The sequence below is a fragment of the Kuraishia capsulata genome, genomic scaffold, assembly GCF_000576695.1.
Source record: "Kuraishia capsulata CBS 1993 genomic scaffold, Kuraishia_capsulata_scaffold_1, whole genome shotgun sequence".
Taxonomy (NCBI): Eukaryota; Fungi; Ascomycota; class Pichiomycetes; order Pichiales; family Pichiaceae; genus Kuraishia; species Kuraishia capsulata.
Window position 1 is genome coordinate 1,680,526 of NW_019172950.1, and position 13,488 is coordinate 1,694,013.

At 45.1% G+C, this 13,488-nt stretch overlaps 7 protein-coding genes across 7 annotated transcripts; 4 read left to right on the forward strand and 3 right to left on the reverse strand.

Moving 5' to 3' along the window:
* Positions 1-426: 426 nt before the first annotated feature.
* KUCA_T00000908001 (uncharacterized protein) lies at positions 427-1,029 on the forward strand (the record flags this gene model as incomplete). Its single annotated transcript, XM_022605493.1, has 1 exon — positions 427-1,029. One exon carries the CDS (start codon positions 427-429, stop codon positions 1,027-1,029), a length of 603 nt encoding a protein of 200 aa, XP_022456956.1.
* A 430-nt stretch (positions 1,030-1,459) lies between these two features.
* On the reverse strand, positions 1,460-2,194 carry KUCA_T00000909001 (uncharacterized protein; the record flags this gene model as incomplete). Its single annotated transcript, XM_022605494.1, has 1 exon — positions 1,460-2,194. One exon carries the CDS (start codon positions 2,192-2,194, stop codon positions 1,460-1,462), a length of 735 nt encoding a protein of 244 aa, XP_022456957.1.
* A 1,821-nt stretch (positions 2,195-4,015) lies between these two features.
* Positions 4,016-5,533, forward strand: KUCA_T00000910001 (uncharacterized protein; the record flags this gene model as incomplete). Its single annotated transcript, XM_022605495.1, has 1 exon — positions 4,016-5,533. One exon carries the CDS (start codon positions 4,016-4,018, stop codon positions 5,531-5,533), a length of 1,518 nt encoding a protein of 505 aa, XP_022456958.1.
* A 379-nt stretch (positions 5,534-5,912) lies between these two features.
* KUCA_T00000911001 (uncharacterized protein) lies at positions 5,913-6,718 on the forward strand (the record flags this gene model as incomplete). The annotated part of the gene is made up of 2 exons (XM_022605497.1): positions 5,913-6,132; positions 6,195-6,718. The coding sequence occupies 2 exons, from the start codon at positions 5,913-5,915 to the stop codon at positions 6,716-6,718; spliced, it is 744 nt and encodes a 247-aa protein (XP_022456959.1).
* A 72-nt stretch (positions 6,719-6,790) lies between these two features.
* KUCA_T00000912001 (uncharacterized protein) lies at positions 6,791-9,889 on the reverse strand (the record flags this gene model as incomplete). The annotated part of the gene is made up of 1 exon (XM_022605498.1): positions 6,791-9,889. One exon carries the CDS (start codon positions 9,887-9,889, stop codon positions 6,791-6,793), a length of 3,099 nt encoding a protein of 1,032 aa, XP_022456960.1.
* Positions 9,890-10,771: 882 nt separating this feature from the next.
* KUCA_T00000913001 (uncharacterized protein) lies at positions 10,772-12,748 on the forward strand (the record flags this gene model as incomplete). Its single annotated transcript, XM_022605499.1, has 1 exon — positions 10,772-12,748. The coding sequence occupies one exon, from the start codon at positions 10,772-10,774 to the stop codon at positions 12,746-12,748; it is 1,977 nt and encodes a 658-aa protein (XP_022456961.1).
* A 335-nt stretch (positions 12,749-13,083) lies between these two features.
* KUCA_T00000914001 (uncharacterized protein) lies at positions 13,084-13,305 on the reverse strand (the record flags this gene model as incomplete). Its single annotated transcript, XM_022605500.1, has 1 exon — positions 13,084-13,305. One exon carries the CDS (start codon positions 13,303-13,305, stop codon positions 13,084-13,086), a length of 222 nt encoding a protein of 73 aa, XP_022456962.1.
* Positions 13,306-13,488: the final 183 nt, after the last annotated feature.

Here is a 13,488-nt window from a genome sequence, read left to right on the forward strand (position 1 = left end):
TTTTTTCGTTCGTTATAAGCTTCGTTGGATCCGTGACACCACAATATTGTAACGCGCTTTCCTCAGTTTTTTCCACCCATCTAAACAACTCATCATTCTTTGCATTCGTTATTTAAATACATATCTTCACGATGGTAAGTTTTCGAAACCGTTACGGAACTTCTCAGGCGATCCCTTGTTAACAGTTTACAGACTCACTACAAAATATGTATACTGGGAGATAACAACAGTGGTAAATCGAGCTTTGTATCCAAGTACACTCAGAACGTGCTCATAACAGAGGAAGAAGATGATGGTAGTCATCCGGAGGAAACCTTGTGCAAAAGAATAGTTCTTAACAACAGAGACTATCAACTGGAAATACTGGATACCGCACTCAGTGGTTCCGACTATTACTACAATGAGGACTTACAAAAGCTGGCAGAGATGGACTGCATCGTGATTAGTTACGGTGTCATCAGCAGGCCCACATTTGAGTCGGTCACTATGATCCACGATAGAACAGTGAGAAGTTTGGAAGATATCCAAAAGAATCCATTGCTTGTTCTCGTAGGAAACAAGGCTGATCTCGAGGAGGAAAGACAAGTTTCTCGTGAGGAAGCCGAGTCCTTGGCAAGGAATCTTGGCTTTGATCTTTTCTACGAGTGCTCGGCCAAGACCGGTTTGCATTTGGATGACTGCTTTAAGTCGATCGTCGAGAGACTGGATGAAAAGAAAAGAAACATCCAAGATAAGACTCTGGAAACGGTTCTAGAAGATCCATATCATGAACAACAGCATTCACAACAGGAAAGCAACCAGAAACACGAAGAAGAAGAAGAAGAAGAAGCAGGAGAAGAAGAAGAAGATGAAGAAGAAGAGGGTTTCAAGGATCCAGAGGATACTCCTGATTATAAGCACGAGGTAGAACCTGCTATTGCCGCAGAAGGATTTACTTCCACACACACAGAAAGTCAATCAAGAAGAGTCTCTAACAATAAGCAGAAGCCAATAGAATCCCCAGACTCCAAGTGCTGTACGATAGTGTGATTCGACACGCATGCATCCTTCGATGCCTCAGTCAACGCATATTCTATAGATAGGTCATGTTAATAAAGTCATTAGTTGCATTTAGGGAGCGAATAACCGTAGACGTGTTGAGAAATCGCTGACTTCAGAGTTACATCACACTACATTCCGCAAGTTTCAGCATAAGGCACTCTACATAAATTGTTTCTTCACGCACATCAGAAACTGGGGGTCAAACGGGGTGTTTATCAAATATGAACATTGCATGCGTCTCGAATCGAAACCTAAGACATAATTGGGGCATGTGCACGACTGACGGTGGGTTGTCAGTATGGGCAAACACTTGGTTGTTACTTATGGTGTTTTATTAGCAAACATTCAAATTAAGGTAGCTAGAAATATAACATAAAACACAAATTAGGTCACTATATTCCTAAATTCCTCTCACGACTTACCACTGATGAACAGCTCCGGTGTAATCAAGAAACTGATCGGTTTCGGTCAACTTCTCCACCTGTGCAATAATTCCCTCTGCACTTTCCTTTGGTGTTATAGTTGAGATGCCAAGCTTTGCGAAATTAACTTTCTCATCTATAGCTGCAGACATATCAGTGGCCACGAGACCCGGGTGAATGGAGAGAACAATAAGGCCCTCCTCTTTCGATTCGGAAGCAATAGCTCTGACTAAGTAATTGAGACTGGCCTTAGAAGCTCCATATGCTGTGGTTGGAATAGGGAGATAATCATTAACGGATCCAAGAAGTGTAGAGACAAATACCAACTTCTTCTGCTTGGATGTCAAGAGTAACGTACGGAAAGCCTGATAGGTCGAAACAGAACCCCAGGTATTGACTTCCCAGTGGTAGCTGAGAGCATCCTTGCTAAGGTCCTTCACTTGAGACACACTGTCACCGACACCAGCATTGGCCAATAGAACATCTATATGTCCGCTCTCATTAGCTACAACAGCGGCTGCCTTCTTGAGTGTCTCGGGCTTGACAACATCAGCCTCCAAGGGTTTGAAGTTGGAGTGTTTCGATGCCAAAGCCTTGAGATCAGCCGCACCTGCGAGATTGCGAGCAGTACCGTATACAGTGTTGGACGGATTGGCAGCTAATTGGGTAACAATTTGTAATCCAATTCCACGATTGGCACCAGTAACAAGGTAAACGGTTTGTTGGGACATTTTGATGGAGAATAAATGGGTTGTAGAGAACTACTGATTTGATTTGATTTGATCACTCCATAGAGGTTCCAACTACAGAGCGTCAACGCCCTTTTTATATCATTCACCCCAATTAATATTACAAATTCGGAAATGTTGCCACTATCCAAATTTACTAGCTTACAATCAAAGGGAAGTTTATAAAATTATTGCAAAAAAAACAAAAACGCGGGCGATAATAAGCGTACGCAGCACTGATGCGTCCATATGGGGTAATTTAGCAGGTGCCATATGAGTGCTCGGACTCTCGGGATGACAAACCTCGGTACAGCACGCAGTATTGAACGCCTTGCGTAGGTTATGGCTTAGAAATAGATCAAGCAAAGCCAATGAAGCACGAGTGTAAAAGTGTATTTAGTGCGAGAATTATTGGTAACCTGATTTAGTTTTCCGAGGGCTACTGGGTTAATTGCGATTTTGTTCCAAGAGCATTTGGCATGGAACTTCCGGGGGACTTAACGAGCAACTCTTGCCTAGCCGCTCTACGCAACCAAAAAGGCGGGCAGTTGAAGCCTTCAAGCCAATGCAGCAATTCTGTGAGACCACTTCTGGGTAATGCAAACATCAGCATACACAACTATCAGTACACACAACTAATCTCAATGTTAGTTACAGTCCTAGTGTGTTTCACAACCATGACCCATGACAAAATCTTATGAACCCTACAGGGCTCAGCTACTGGTGCAATATTGAATGTGCGCAGATTCACACGCCATAAGAAGTGCGGATGTGTTTTTGGGTGAATGCTATCACTTAGAGGGTTTAGGGCTTACATCTCGGATTCACGCATGCTGTGGTTGATGAAAGTATGGTTTCCGATTGAACTTTTGGTCCTTGTTTTCGTATTTTATAAAACTTAAGATCAGTTGACTAAAATTCGGTGACCAATGATACACTTGAGGGAGGCTCAGATAAAGATAGTGAAGAAACCTATTGGCGTTGAATAAGAGATAAGAATGTATCTTCGTATACTTTAGTTAGTCGTGTTTCAACGGACTCAGGACAAACTTGGAAGTTGATACCGGTTCGCGCTTATATCAGCACATGCGGCATCCGGTCTCGTGATCAGGTTTACTTCATGAAGCAAATTCGTTCGCTGTCCACGACCGGCATGTGGGTCCCAACAGGGTGCGTCCAAAGCATTTCCAGCCGGACTAATATGGCTGAACTTGACACGGCTGAGACGAAGAACGACTGGGACGAGCAACGTCCCCCACATTATCACTAACACACATAGAATCTATTACATCGCTAGTATAGACGAAGATTTCCCCAGAATCAACGCCAGAACCCCTCTTTGTGGAGGGGGAAATTACGAGCACTCTGTGCACCGGCCCGGATTTTGCCTATTTCAGTGCACGACCCTTTGTCCCCCCGCACAGAGGGACCCTATTTAGCCATGCACTTCCAAGAGGTCTTTAACGAGAGATGTGTGGATATTTGAACCATGGCCAGCATGATATAACCTCAGAATAAATCTACGAGAATCACATTTCAAAGAAATCACTCCACAAACAAATTCAGAACCCAAAATCTCGTGCGCACGTAGAAAGCGCTAAGAGCCTACTTAATAAGCCGGTACCGGCTAGACATCGATGACCCGCAATGAGTGTGACTCAATAGAGAGGTCCGAAAAAAATCAGGGTACCCGCATCCCTGTACCGGCAATTTGAATTTTTCACTCTCGTATAAAACCCTTTGTCCGCCCTGCAGCCAGATCTTGAAATCTTTCCCATATTGTTTGCGATTTCATTTCCATTGTTCTTGCAAGACATTTAATATATGTCGTCTTCAACGGAATCCTTCGATAAGCCCCAGACGGAGGGGGCTTTAGCCCAGAACGAGAAGTCTGTTTTGGCCCTTTCGGATGCAGACAAGGAGACTCTTGTGGCAGACCTTGCAGCCAAACATGGTATCAACCACCGCAAGCTGATGTGGAAAATCGATCTTTGTGTCGTTCCTCCATTCTGTTTGCTTTATTTCCTCGCCTTCTTGGACAGAGTCAACATCTCCAACTCCAAGGTGTATGGCCTTGAGGCTGACCTCGGTCTTGTGGGAAACCAGTTCAACACTGCGTTGACGGTTTTCTTCGTTCCATACGTCTTCTTCGAGATTCTGTCGAATTATGCCATGAAATTTGTGAAACCTCACATTTGGCTGAGTTTGTGTATCTTTTTCTTTGGTATCGTGACGATCGGCATGGGATTTGTCACCAACTTTGGTGGACTTGTGGGCACTCGTTTCTTGCTCGGTATCTTCGAGTCTGGTTCGTTCCCAGCCCTTTTCTACATCCTTGCCAACTTTTACACCAAGCTTGAATCTCAGAGAAGATTCTCGTCGTTTTTCTCCACCACATGTCTTGCTGGTGGGTGTGCCGGTGCTCTTGCCTACCGTATCCACGACCTCGATGGAGTTCATGGAATTGCCGCATGGCAGTGGATTTTCATCATCGAGGGTGCAATGACTGCTGGTCTGTCTGTTGTTTTGTATCTCACGATCGCTGATTTCCCTGAAGAGGCCAGATTCTTGAACGACAACGAGCGTGCATTCATCCGTGAGAAGTTGGCCATCTACGCCGGTGACTCAGGATACGATCTCAAGCTCACTCCAAAGGATATTGGTTCCGTCTTCAAGGACCCCATGTTGTTCATCTGTGGATTTGCTTACTTTGGTCTGATTATTCCTTCCTACGGTTACGCATACTTTGCACCCACAATCATCAAGGGTCTGGGCTACACCGCCATGGAGGCCCAGCGTCACTCCATCTATCCATGGATTGTGGCTTTCGGTTTCTCCATTATTTCAGCATTTGTTTCTGACAGAGTAGCTCTTAGACTGCCATTTGCTATTTTTTCCTCTCTCATTGCCATCGTTGGTTTGGCTATTGTCATGCAGGGAGGATCCAACATGAACCTGAAATACGGTGGATGCTTTCTGACTGCCATGGGATGCTACAGTGCCATGCCTGCTATTGTGTGCTGGTTCTCGCTCAATTTTGCTGGACACTTGAGAAAGTCCGTTGGAACTGCATATGTGGTTGGTTTCGGTAACATTGGTGGTATCATATCGCCATGGGTTTTCCCTAACGGTGACGCCCCCAACTACAAGATGGGATTAGCGGTCTGCATTGCCTTCGTTGCCTTTTCTATCGTTGTGGACTTGGCATACTTTGCCCTGGTGCTCTATAGGAATAAGCAGAAGGCGACGCCTGAATACAGACAGAAATGGGAAGATGACCTGACTGAGAGACAGAGACTCTTGAAGGCTGATTTCCATCCGGATTTCAAGTACCTCTATTAGATGTACTCACCAAAAGTTTCAAAGCGCATGCTTCCTTTTTCGTTAAATTTACGACTTGCCGTTTGATTTTTCTATATCCTTGGACTCTGTCTTGTATCACTCATCACCACATCTCCTGCCGTCTTAGACGACTATAATCATATCTACCATTGTTCAGAACATAACTTCCCATTAGTTTGACACTTAATCTAGAAACTCCGGTGCTTTCGGTCTCTCATTTCCTTAATCTTCCTCGGTTGAGCCGTCCCAAATAGGCAACCCTGCGATGAGATGTACAAACCGGCAGTACACGACAAAATCAGGAGTGTAAAGACGTTTTGTCTTTTATAGTTACAACGGAGGAACAAGGCAGCATTTACACTAACCAAATTCGCATTTGATGACTTCAGAAGCAACAGAGAAAGACCAGCAGGCCAACCCTCTTCATGAGATAAGTCTGACAGCTTTTTTGGTGGGTGCTTTTGGAGGGGTATCACTTGGCTTCGTCCTTTTCACCAGATTCAGCCCATTGGCAGTGTACTTCGTGGCTCTAAGCGTATTCCACTTTTTGGAGTACTATATCACCGCGAAACACAATTCCTCGAAGGTCACGAAGGACTGTGAGTTAATTTTCTGATATACAAATTCGGCAGTGATTTTTTGCTAACTTATTCCCCAACAGCGTTTCTGCTCAATAACGGCACCGAATACATCGCCGCACACATCCTAGCTGTTGCAGAGTACTTGTTGGAATCGTACTTTACATCGAATTGGAAGAACAATCGGATCTTGATCATTATTACCGGAACTTCTATCACTTGTTTGGGTCAATTTCTAAGGTCTAGGGCCATGTTTGAAGCGGGCGAGTCTTTCTCCCACGTTATTGCACAAACCAAACGCGAGGATCATCTTCTCGTGACGAAAGGTGTTTACAGTCTCTCGAGGCATCCGTCATATGCCGGGTTTTTCTGGTGGGCTTTGGGAACCCAAATGCTGCTGCAAAATCCCGTTTGTCTGGTTGGCTTCGGGGTCGTACTGTGGAAGTTTTTCAGCAGAAGAATAAGGTGTAAGTGTTTTTTTGAACCAGTGACCTCTTTGCGTTATACTAACATATATTCAGACGAGGAAACCAAACTGGTATCCTTCTTTGGAGACGATTATCGCCGGTATCGAAAATCTACAAAAACTCTCATTCCGTTCATCTAGCAAGAGCGAATCATTCGATATATATATAGTACACTCAGATGGGTCCAATGCGTTGCGTTGCGTCGTAATGATTCAATCTTCATCGTCAATGTTGGCCACGTTTAGATTCTCTGGATTAGGCAATACTCTTAAAACGTTTTGCGAAGACCACGATGGAATCGTCACTCGTGTCTCGGGAATCGCCTCTGGTTGTTCCGGCTTGTGCAAAGGAGTGTCACTTTCAGTCAGAAACAGAGGTGTCTCCATTGAGCTGGATGCTGAAAGTTCTGGCATTCCCTGCTTTTGACCTTTCGTTCCGTCGGTTTCCCCGTTTGTAGTCGTTACCTCCTCATTTCCGTTCGATTCATCGTCTCTCATGAGAAAAGCGTCTCCTTTCATGAAGTTGGGGAATGCCGACAACCACGGGTTTACAGCTTTTGGGAGGACCTGTTGAGCAGCATGTGCTGTCTGTGTATCAGGCTCCCTCGGGGGCGGTGTTGGCAAAGACACATCAGCAGCAGCAGCAGCAGCAGCCTCAAAAGCTGGCTCAGAAGTCCTGTTTATCGCCTTTTGTAGCCCTTCCTCGGTTTGTGGGCCAATCTGTCCCAACGGATGCAATGTTGACCTCTGCTTGCTCATCCATTCCTCCCTAAGCCCTATGGCTTCCCTACACAGTCCCAGAGGGTTGGAAGATGCTGGGGGAACCACTTGGTAAACTTGTTCAACAGTAAAGGGGCTGTCCATGTTGGTGTTAGGGACAGGGCGAGATGTCTGTGCAACGACGTCTCTGCGATTTTGGAGAGGTTCCCCAGAATATCCATCTGTTCCGTTAGAGCTATGTCCTTGATCCTGACTTGAATGATGTAAACTGTGAATCCAAGATGGGATTTGAATCTCGCCAATTCTCCTTATCTTGTTGTTTTCAACCTCCATAGAGGAGTGGGATCTCTTGACCGAAGTCGGCAAACCATGGTTATTCATTGGAAGTCTTCTCTCCGCGAGAGACGAAGGAGGGGGATAAGGCGGAGGTGGCAGGGGAGAAGCTGAAGCGTTTCGGAAACCACTGGAAGAAAGTGGACGAATGTTCGAGCCAGATCGAGTCGCAGATTCAGATACAACGCCTGGTTGTAGCTGTGTATGGAGTTCATTCTGAGACCGCGAAGGACTGAAAAATTGACCTGGAGATGAAACAGCCGTAGTTGGAGAATCAGAAGATTCTCTCTGAACAGTAGTCGAAGGTTCGGTGTTTTTCTGTGTAGGTTCCGTTTCCAGTCCGCTATCGGTCATGGTGATTTCGTCAGTAGCAATTAGATCTGCCGGGACCAAAGCCTCGAGTTGTGTTTGAGGTTGCGGGTCTAGTGAACCTGAAACTTCAGGTCGAGTCGGATCAGAAACAGCCTGGGCTTGTGGAGCTTGCAAGGCGTTGAGCGAAGAAATCTGGTCTGAAGAGACCTGAACGTCTGGAGTTTGGACAGGTGACTCTGAATCAACCCTCATAGCATGAGTATGACTAGGTACCACAATAGAATCTTCCTGGTCTTGGGTGACCTCTCCAGAATGTCTGGACATCATCTGTGCTAGACTCTCAGAGTTCTCATCAGAAGACAGATCGCTCTCAAACAAATCAGCCAGTCCAGCGTCCTCGAATTGGAAACTGGTATCGCTATTATCACCGCTATTTGGCTCAGACTCAGCTTGTCTCTTTTGACCACGCGGCTGGTTTGATCTCGGAGGAATAGGCAACGGCTCAGGCTCGTCATCATCAGAATCGCTGAGAATGACAATCACGTCCCTGGGCTGCTGAGACTCTCTCGAGGGCGACGATGCCGACGCCAGTGTCAAAAACGGAGGTTTGGTTTGAGGCTTCACATCAACTAGCTGCTCTTTATGAATTTCTTCTTTAGAGGCTTCCGCCTTGATCTCCTCCTTCTTTGGTCTCCACGATCCGTCCCGTTCAAGCTCTATAAACTCTGTGTCTTCATCCGTAGAAGCAGCAATCTCTTTGAAAAAATCATCAACAGCTAGGTCATTGAAAGTGATGGGGGAGCCGCAGACGGTACAGTTCCACCTAGGCGATTGGAACTGGAGCTGCAAGAACGAGGTGAGGTCAAAGCAAGCAAGATGATTGCACTTTATGGATTTGGCTGGAACCTTCATCTTGGCCATAGTAATTGGACATTTTAGCGTGACAATCTCTGCTCCTTCAATAATCAAATCATCATCGTCTTCATCGTCTCCCTTGAGGATCTGTAGATCGGCCAGTTTGCTTATATGCGGCCTGTCTATGACTTGCTTCGCGACCACGTCGAAGGGTAGAACTTCAACTTTGTGTATATAGAAAAGATATCTTTTCGATGTAGCTCCATAGTAGTAGCTTATGTCGTTGTGGCCCTGCTTGATCCCTTTTGTCAAGTCCGCAGGCTTGAAAGTACCAACTTTGTTTTTCAAACCGCCTATTGTCGTGGTAACATCTGTACCATTGACGTGAATTGCAAAATGACCAGGATACTCAACCGCAGCTGAATCTCTCACCATAACATTAGGTAGCACTTCTCCAGAATAGAAGAAGATCTTGTATTGCTGACTTTGAATACCGAGAAAGTCCGCTTCTGTGACCATCAGGTCGATTCTTTGATGCATGCGGTTCTTGGAAAGCCTGTCCAGAGATATAGGCGGGCACATGAGCTTGGAAAGCTTGAAAAATGGGCTTTGGGTGAAGTAGATGTGGTAGCGTTGGCCAGACGAAGTGGTCTTTCTGACAGATATTTGGTTTGATCCTGGGTGGACGTCGGCAGCAGCATTACTACCGCCGTAGATGTTTGAAGACGGGACTTCGTTTGCAGGCACAATAGCAAGATTATCAGGTCGTATCTTACGAGTTCCTTCGTATAGCAGAGTCCGCAGCCATGCAAGAGAGGGGATATCAGGAATGTCCATCTCCGCATACATGAAGACATTCTTGACCATTATCAACTTCAACGCATACTCCTGTGGATCCAGATTGTGAGTGTCATTGACAAAAAAGGCCAGCTTATCCACAAGCTCAGCCTTTTTGCCGGTCATGGTGAGTCCAAAGCTTCGACACACATTTTTCAGCTGAGCAACTTTAAGCGAGTTCATGACCTTATTGAGCTCCTGAAGAGGTGGTGTTAGTTGGTGAAATTTCTTATGGCACTTTCTAAAAAACCGCATGTGTCGTTCGAACGATTTATACAAGTGTAATTGCCCAAATACTCACAGATCTCTCAACATGTGTCAGCTCACGAGGCACGAGTGAACTCATTGCGGCCGGTCCAGTTTCAGCTCTTGTCAAGTGGGGGCACGGATTATCTTTGAGCCCAGATAATACGTGTTAAGCCAGAGGAGATTACTCCCATCAAATCGAGTCCAATACTCGGTTTCTCGGAACAAGTTTGTTGGAACGACGCCTGTTATGTTGTAATGCCTGAATGATTGAGCATCTCTCCCTGACGGCTCAAACCCACGCGCAAAAGGTCGTGTGAGGAGTCCCAAATAAGCGTGGCCGAGGGAAAAATTTGATCATTTCAGCCAGTCTGGGGCTGGAGAAAGAATTACTAGTGATGTGAATGGACAAAATTTCATGCGATTTATAGGCAAAAAGTAGTTGAATATCGGATTCTAAATTCTGCCTTTCTAACGAATATAAACATGCTGCATGTCAGATGAGATTTGCTTGAATCTCTTTTTTGGATCACAGTAACCGCAAAAGCGCCAGGAGGAAACAATTTTTTGTTTGAGCAGTAGCAAATCTACCAGAGTATCCACATATATATCCTTGTGCACTATATCAGCTTATTTTTGTCTAACAAATCCGTTCGTGGTGGCCATCCATGCTTCGAAGATCTTATCGCATGCAATCAATCCCCATGTTGTCGTGCGCCTCCTCAATTTGGAGCCACATGGGCTTATTAGACTTAGTCATAGACTCTTGTTGTATTTACAAGGCGATAGCGCTCGTCAGTGATTTGTTCACATTTCCGAGAAAACCACCTTTTATTTCAAGTCGAGGAGTCAGTAGTGGTATCTCAGAAGCGAGATATCGACGATCATCTCATGGATACTAGAGATATAAATCAAGAGCTGAGGGAGGAGGAGGCTCTTCTATCGAGTGTCCACCCAGCACGGGGATCTCTTAGAGTCCACACATTGGCGAACAAAGACAGCGAAATCATAGGAGATTACACTAATGTCATACTGACGAAATCTACGCTGGAGTCACTACAAAGGATTGAGGAGGCTCAAACGAACACAGGATTGAAAAGACTGGGGAGAGTGTTAAGGACCGTATTAAGATCGATCAACCCTTTCAACAAAGATCAGTTTGCTCTTTACTCCAAATTTGAGAAACTCGTTCTTAATGAACCAAACGATGCAACTATCATTGCAAAATACTCTACGATCACCAAATTGAGGTCAGGGCTACCACTTTGCACGTTGTCTATTCCCCACCCATTGAGGATGTACAGCGAGAGAAACGTCGAGGATTTCGACACCGTCAAAACGTTTTTGGAACAGCTAGACACACTTCCAGTGTTGGTATTAATCCATGGATTGGGTGGCCAAATGTCACAGTTTGAGCCATTAATGGGGTTGTTTTCGCAGTGTGCCGATGTCGTGAGTTTAGACCTGCCCGGGTTTGGCAACTCCAAGTTCAACACGCCAAATGTCAATTTCTTCAAACTCTCGAGCTACGACAAGGATCAGGAATTGGAGATGAGAAAGCAGTTTAAAAAATTAAAGTGGGATGATTTCAAGACCGAAAATATTGCCACTATCATACAGGAGTTTCTGGATCAGTTCTTCCCGAAGCGGACTTTTATTCTTGTGGGACACTCTATGGGGACTCACATCTCTACCAAGTTGTTGTTGAAGCTAAAACCAGAAACTGTGGAGGCTCTGGTGCTGTTATCGCCTCCCAGTTTCGTTGGGTCGAAGCCGTTTGTGTCACCTCTGCAGAAGTTCTTCCTCTCCATATTCAACTTTTTCCCAGTGTTGTTCGACTTCTTTAGGATTGCTGACAGAATAGGCGGAATTGAATCCAAATCTGTTTTGAGCTATATATACTCCGGTGGGGAAAATCACTCCGCTTTTAAGAAGCTAAGACAGATGAGATGGAACCTGGACACTGACTCAGAGACATTTTTGAAGTACATCCGTGGTTTCCAAAGATGCGATGGATTAGAGCTAGTAAGAGCATGCAAGAGGATCCGTGTGCCACCTACTGATGATGCTTTATCCACTGTACTAATTATGTGTGGAGAAGACGACAAAGTGACCCCCTTCAAAGCCTCCCAAGCCACTTATGAGTATCTGAAGGACTCTGGGATAAATCCCACGTTGCGAAAGATTTCCCATTGCAACCATTCTCTTCTGTTGGACAAACCAGAGCTGGTGAGCGGATTGGTACTGGATTTTGTGGAATCATTGCCATATTTGCATATCAGCGTTCCCTGGTGTTTAAAGGTCAAGGCCACCATCAACGGGGACAAATGGGGGCTGAAGAACGAGCTCAAATGGGCCAAGCTTCAGAATGTTTCTGAAGCAATTGTGAACCCAACCACGGGAGAAGAGAGTCCGTTGGTTTCCATGAAAACCCTGAGAGAATCAGACCCAATTCATAACCCAGCCAGTTTCGAAGCCGCCAATCCAAGGGTCATAGGCATAATCGACATTGGGTCAGACTACCCTTCCTACAACCCTGAAGGGTTCACCAGGGTCAAATACCACAAACTGCCCACTGTCTCCAAGTACATCCCAGACTCCGTCCAGGTAAGGAACTTTGTCGAGTTGGTGGAGTCCATATTGGAGGAGTATCGTGAAACTCACTCGGACTCTAGCCCCCAACCACTGGTTGCTGTACACTGCCATTACGGGTTCAACAGAACTGGTTATCTAGTTTGTTGCTATTTGGTGGAGAAGTGCGGCTGGGATGTTGCAGATGCTCTAGAAGGATTTAGAAAGTCTCGAGAACCAGGTATAAAGCATCCTCATTTCATCGATGGGTTATATCTGAGGTACAATAATGATTGAACGGAAAAACTGATTAATATCTAATGATTGTCAAGATAATGATATACAATTACTTTTCTACGCACATTTCTAAAATACTAAATTTGGTTATTGTACAACTGAAAAATTTACCCTATAGAAATCCGTCCCGGCCTGTATGTAAGTGATGTTGGTGATGATGGAGGCATTAGTCATGGCCCAAGGTTAGACGGCATCGTTACAAATGATGTCTGTCTGCACTTGGGTCAGAGATTGTGAAGATATGAACATTTTCAACCAGTGAAAACGCTAGTGGTGAGATATGTGGCGGTCGAATCCCAAGGATATCGTAACATTCACCCATTCCTGCACCACAGTCATATTCCAATCTGTGGAGGGGCATGTTTCACATTTTCCACCTTCAGACTCTTCTGAAGAGGTAATATAAAAGGAATGGTGAGTCCAAGAGCGATATAGCCCATCATTATCAGCTTCCCTGTTCGGTTCGACTGTGACAACTTGGAACATGCTGATGGGTTATGTTTTGATGTGGAGTAATGCTGGTTCAATACCACATTTATACCTCCTGTAAACGACATGGTGCACCGAGGAAAATGGCAACCAAATAATCAGAAATGAGAGAGTGAGTGTCAAAGGGCCAAAAACGTCCGATCAAGTAGGAAACGACTCAGGTGTATGTTGATGTTTTGTGTTATGAAATTCCAGATTAGATAGCAGGAAACGCAGGCTTCAGATATCAGGTAATAAGATCGACTGGAATA